The sequence below is a fragment of the Convolutriloba macropyga genome, chromosome 10 (genome assembly GCF_964194025.1).
Source record: "Convolutriloba macropyga chromosome 10, txConMacr16.3, whole genome shotgun sequence".
Taxonomy (NCBI): domain Eukaryota; kingdom Metazoa; phylum Xenacoelomorpha; order Acoela; family Convolutidae; genus Convolutriloba; species Convolutriloba macropyga.
Window position 1 is genome coordinate 57,483,829 of NC_134477.1, and position 6,315 is coordinate 57,490,143.

At 37.6% G+C, this 6,315-nt stretch overlaps 1 protein-coding gene across 1 annotated transcript in view; it reads left to right on the forward strand.

Moving 5' to 3' along the window:
• The window catches only part of LOC142348746 (uncharacterized), a 23,950-nt gene extending 23,159 nt beyond the window's left edge, over window positions 1–791 (forward strand). Inside the window, exon 6 of the mRNA XM_075400230.1 lies at window positions 419–791. Within this exon, the coding sequence (XP_075256345.1) occupies window positions 419–611 (193 nt within the window). The 3' untranslated portion in view covers window positions 612–791. The remainder of the gene's footprint in view (window positions 1–418) is intronic.
• Window positions 792–6,315: the final 5,524 nt, after the last annotated feature.

Below are 6,315 nucleotides of genomic sequence, written 5' to 3' on the forward strand. Positions count from 1 at the left end.
CTTTTGAGAGCAATTAAAAGAGGAATAAATTTGCTCACGTTACTGTATCTCACTTGGTCTCATTCAACCAACAGGTTCATGCAATAGATTCATATTGATCACTCAGGCATGGCTCATGGCCCTCGAAGTATTGCCTAAAAGACCAATTATTTGCAAATTATTAAAATTTATTCAAAATTTAAAAATATTATCCGATTATTTAAAAATATTTCATTGCGTATGTGTTGACGCCATACTAATTTTCGTTCATATTTTGATTGATCAATCATAATTACTTACTTTGAACAGATGAAAATCAAGCAACCACACTGTGCCTCAAAATTTTAGTTTCTTCGGCTATTCGAGTGTTCGGCTTGATGAGTGCAGCCCAAAAAATATAAACCAAAAAGTGAAACAGCTTTAATTTAAAAAAATAAACAGTTCATTTGTTCTCCTATAACAACATCCAAAGAGAACTTCAATTTGATTGGTTCAAAGAAAACATTATATGCGAAGATCAGCCTTGGATTTGTGAAAAATTTCCACCAATCACAGATTACCACGACTTTCAACACAGAAGACGTTTACTCAGTTATAACTTAATCTCAACTTATAACGACAGTGATGTTTGAAACTTTATTACCAATCAATTTTTGTCACTTTAATTAATGAATTCAAATGAATAAGACATCTAAATTAATATTGTTCAAATGAATTCAAATGAATAAGACATCTAAATTAATATTGTTCAAATGAATTCAAATGAATAAGACATCTAAATTAATATTGTTCAAATGAATTCAAATGAATAAGACATCTAAATTAATATTGTTTTCATTTTAAGCAGAGACTGTATCTGGAAACACAGTACCGCAAATGTTTGCCATTTTTTCGCAATTAAGGTGTGTTCAGGCCCTTCAAATATGTTGAAGGTTGATTAAATGACTAATCCAAATCAAAAAGTGTTTTTCAGCAACCGCCTACCCTTTGTGTATAGATGTTTGCATACCCTAATGGACTACACTCAATTAATCTTATCTTTTAAAATACTAGAGATTTGTTTATAACCCTCTGCTTCAGATAAGTTCTGATTGGTCAATAAATTACTCGCGCGAATTATAGTCAAGAACTGCTTCCCGTTTTGTGAAAGGGGACGCGATTGTTGAGGGGATCCGAAATAACGGCCCCTTTATCTCGACCCTAGTCAAATTTAACTGCTCAAGGGCTGTTTCCGCTGATTGGTCTGCTCTCGCAGTTACGACAGGAAAATCTTTGCACCACACAGTTCGTTTTAGCGGTTTCAAATCCGTCGGGAAATTGCGTTTTTGTTTTCGGATTCTGACAGCTATAAATCCGCTAAGCTGTAGATCACTACTGCAATGCTTGATAATTATTCAGTTCTTACAATTAATTGTTCAGCTTTGCTAATGAACAAATTTGATTAGCGAGTATAGTTAGCATTTGTTAAACGGGAAGTCTTACAGGAAGATAACACAATAAAAAACATAGCAGGACAAGTCCTGACGTACAATTCAAAGAATTTTCATTGACTAAACAGAAAACTAGACCTAGAACGGACTATGAATGGATTGGAAAAACCATTTAGAAAAAAATCCGATCCAAAAAATCGAAAAAACAGTAAAAATCAAAGTGAAATTGCCGCATGTGAACAAAAAACCACTACCGATAAAGCAAATTTTTGTTCAAACACCGTATTCTCACTCTACTTTAAAATTAGAGCGAAAAAATTTCACGCCGCAAAACCACTCGCTTTTTCTCTCCACTTCCTGTTTCGGTGTGACCAAAATCAATACTCCAATTTGATTTCAAAAATCATGAAAATGTGTGAACAGATCTTAAAAAAAAGACAGCGCCCCAAAACAATTCAAATTCTTTGAATTGTAATAAAAATGTAATTTTTGTTCTGAATAGGATTCAGCGATGACAATTTTGCAACTGTAATCTTCGGCGGAATAGATTTTGTGATATCTGTGACTGTAGAAATACAATTCGTGTCACTAATCCACTTAGAATTAGGTGAATGGATTCGAGGCGCGAATCCAACTTTTACTGAATTAGTGGATTACCACTTTTTAGAATTAGTAGCAATCGTGTTGCGAGTGCAGACTAAATTATTGAGAGTGGATTTCCTTCTCAAATCCAATAGGAGCTTGACTAGTGCAAAACAGACTAGATTAAATGCAACTGAATTCAGAAACAAGATTCAAGAGAATGAATAATAATCAAAAGTGGGGGATGTGAACAATCTGAAATATTGACTTTTTAGTCGGCGGTAAATTACTTGTATTATGAAATGATGACTTTTAGTCCCACAAGGACAAGAATAAATTATTTAGTACAACTTAATGAAAATGAACTAAAATAAGGTACAACCGTACCACATATCCTGGGCTGAGCAAAATTTTAAACTGTACAGTGAAAAATTTATTATAATATTAAAATATGTACTGGTTAGTATAAATAATAAAGATTGTGAGCAACAACAGACAAGTGGTTGAGAAATAGTGGAAAAGTGGCTCGAATGTTGAAATAAATTAGAACAATGAAAACTGTTGACATTTACAGTAAAATGCATGCACGCAAAATAAATTAAGGCACATTCGCGATGCGAATCCAGCTAAAGTATAACATCGGAGATATGGTTACATTATCAACATAAAATTTAACAAAGAATACCCAACACGAACACAAATTTAAGGTAAACACTAAACATGAAATGAGTGGAAAAGTAATACCATTCCACATTTAACTCAACAATTACAGGATTGAAATTTTTAACAATTGAACAAATAATGATGAAAGTAGTTTTGATTTAAATTTGGTTTTCGGCGTCAAAGACGCTCATAATTATTTCCCGTGCATAATCATCATAATCATAATCCACGTGCGACCATGTTCCCACTGGAGGGGGCAAAGGAGGGCTCACCGCTCGCAATTCGTAATCCGTATCAGGAACGGGAGGCTGTGCCGCTTCTTCTTGAATGATAGTTTCTATCACAGGATTTGCGGGTCTTTGTTTTTTAGAGACAGGAGCAGCCGAATCGTCACTCAAAGAACACACCGAACTTTCAAATCCGTAGTAGTCAGGCGCGCGGCGATTACGTTTAGTGTGTGAAGTCGATGGAGAGTCAACCGATGATGTTGCAGAGGAGGCAGCAACTGATGAAGCATTAGAGGTGTTCAGCGTGGTAGATGTAGTACGGGAACGTTTGCCTCCTGCTTGTGGTTTTCGGGGTTTTCTAGACGCCATGGCTTTAGAAATGTTGCTGTTTGCAGATGAGACTCCCGATGCTGCATCAGACTGGTTGGGGCGATGACGGATTTTAATTTCACCGCGGATTTTTTTCTTCAAGTCTTTGGTGTGTTGTGCGATCTTTTCCTCGGTCGTTTTTTCATACGGCAAAGGTCGACGTTTAGCGTACTCCCATAAATCGGTATTTTGTTCGGCACGAGTGCCGAACTTAGCAATATTGCTATTCCGGACACTGACCTCCGGTACTCCTGGTTCCTTAATGACTATGGTCGTGTTTGATGTACGGACAACAGTACTGCCGGGGGCCAGAGTTTCCCAGAGTCCGCGAAGATCTCGTTTCGAACGCTTCGTTACTTTCCGGGCCAACTTGAGGTCTAGTGATTGCTCTCTCCGGGGGATTGGATTATCCAATTTTGGGTGCAGAATGAAACGGGAGACAGACTTGTTGTGATCGCCATTGTAGCGACGACCCGCGTCTACCTCAGCTCTCTGCATGGCCTCGTCAATCAAGATATCACTGCGATCTCCCGTCACCCATCCATTTTCGTCCAAGTAAGCTTCAACTGGGACAGTGTCAGCGTCTAAATAGTGATGAAGAATGTTCTCATATGATAAGTTAGATGATTTAGGTGTTGTACTTATATTACTCAGTGGTGTATTTGGCTTTCTTCCAAAATGTGTTGAGAAAGGTGTTACGTTTGTTGTCTTTTGTTTACAAATACGTAATTGATATACAACTGACTTAATTGCTTCTTTAATTGTGAATGTATTATTTCTAGTGTCTAATTTCATATAGCCTAAGCGTCTTTTAATAAATTGTATCAAACGCTCCACTAATCCTATAGCTCTATGGTCGTTTGCTGGGGCAGTGATAATGTTAATATTATGTTGTTAACAAAAGTTTTTAACTTTATAACCTATTAGGCAACGTGCTTGATCTAATCTGATGTTTCGAGGGACACCGTGAATTTGAATGTAATCATCTAGAAATTTAATAACATTGCGTCCATTAGCTTTATCAAATACTTCTACAGAAGGATATTTAGAAAAACGATCAATACATGCAAGAAAATGGATATCTTGATCTTTTTCATTGGTGATTGGACCTCCAAAGTCAATTTGTATTTCTTCATTCGGTTCTGTACATGGCAATAAAGGTTTCCACTTAGATGCCGGAATAACAGGTTTAAGATTCTTACCAGTATCAGTACAAGGCTTGCACTGGGCCGCTTTGTTCAAAATTTCTCGGTGCATATACGGCCAGAACGCGTATTGCCCGAGCGTTATCATGCCCCATCTTCCCGGATGTGTTAAGTGGAGGGTTTCCAAGACCGCGTCCTGAATTGAATGTGGAATCGCTACGCGTTCGTCCACACAAACACATCCCGAGCGGACATGCAAATCCCTCCAGTATGAGAAGAGGTAAGGATTCACTTCCTTACACCTTTGGGGGTTGTTTTGAAGAACGCAGTCCCGTACTTCCTTTAGAACTGCGTCTTTACTGGTGAGGACTGCCAAGAATCCCTTTGTGAAGAGTTGCGTCAAGTTGTTCTCAAAGACCTCTTCTTTTGACAGTTCCAAGTTTGGGGATGTTTGACCGTCTTTCGATGAGCGGGTGATATTGGAATTGGGGGTAGATTGGAATGTGACCCGGCTGTGTGTAGGGGGAGTTTGCGGATTATATGCAGAGCTGCTCATTTTGTGGTTACTAATTGAAAGGATATATGATGTATATGAGGGGCAACTGAAATGAGACTGGATTTGAACTGGCTTTGTATTACTGGTAGAGAGAGAGAGATTGGAATTGTGTGCGTTTGCAGAGTTTTCGAGAAGCAACCGAGTTGTTTTTCGATTAAAGGCAGAAAGCAATTGAGAATTGTTTGTTAAGCGAGGATGCGAGGCACGTGTGGAATATGTGTGAGGAACGCTGTTAAAGTGCTGTGATTGACAGGTTCGTGGTGTGGTATTTACATAAATTGCTGCAATCGCGTCACGAATGCGGGTAACTGTTGCTACCGCAAATTCCTCGTCATATTTGTTTGTAACTTTTGCATTTTGATTTGGTTGGCGAGAAATATAATCTACCAGCCCCATTTTTGCACCGGGTATATGTTCAATATTAAAATCAAAAGGTAAAAGACGATCGATCCAGCGTGTTAATCTACTATTATAGGGTTTATTTGATCTATGTTCTTTCATAATGGATAGTAATGCTCGATGATCTGTGATAATTGTGAATGACTTGCCAAATAAATAATATTTAAAATATTCTACAGACCACACCACACCTAATAATTCGAGTTCATTAATACTATATCGTTCCTCATTAGAGTTAAGGAAACGAGATGCAAAATTTAACTGTGTGCCATCCCGAAGGCGAACGTTGTTCTAGTGCTGCTCCTAAACCCGCTCTTGAAGCGTCGCATTTAATCCGCGTTTCCAGGTGAGGATTATAGTGTGTATTTTCCGTGGTGTTTGCAACTTTATCTTTTATTGCTTGAAAAAGCGTATCGTGTTCAGTGTTCCAAATGAATTTTGTGTTCTCTTTTAATAAGGGACGAAGGGGATGACACAATTGAGACAAATTAGGGATAAACTTTCCGAGGTAATGAACAGAACCTAAGAAGGATCTAAGTTGTTTTAAATTTTTAGGTGCTGGTAGTGAACCGATTGCCGCTGTTTTTGACTCAAGTGGAGCTATTCCTGATTGACTAAACTTATGTCCCAACCATTCAATTTCGGTCTTTGCAAAATGACATTTAGGTAAATTGATTCGTAAGTTATCCTCATCTAATTTCTTTAAACATTTATAGACGAGTTTTAAGTGATCATCTTTAGAACCACGACTAACTACTATAATGTCATCCAAAAAACAGTAGGTATTTTGAAGTCCGACTAAAGTAAAATCCATCACTTTTTGGAAAGCTGCTGGCATATCAGTTAAACCGTAAAAACCTGTAATAAAACGGTATGTTCCAGTTTTCTCACCGCTAATGATATTAAAGTTACAGTGTTCGGCCGTTTCCGGATCTAATTTAAGTTGACTGTATGCGTACTTCAAA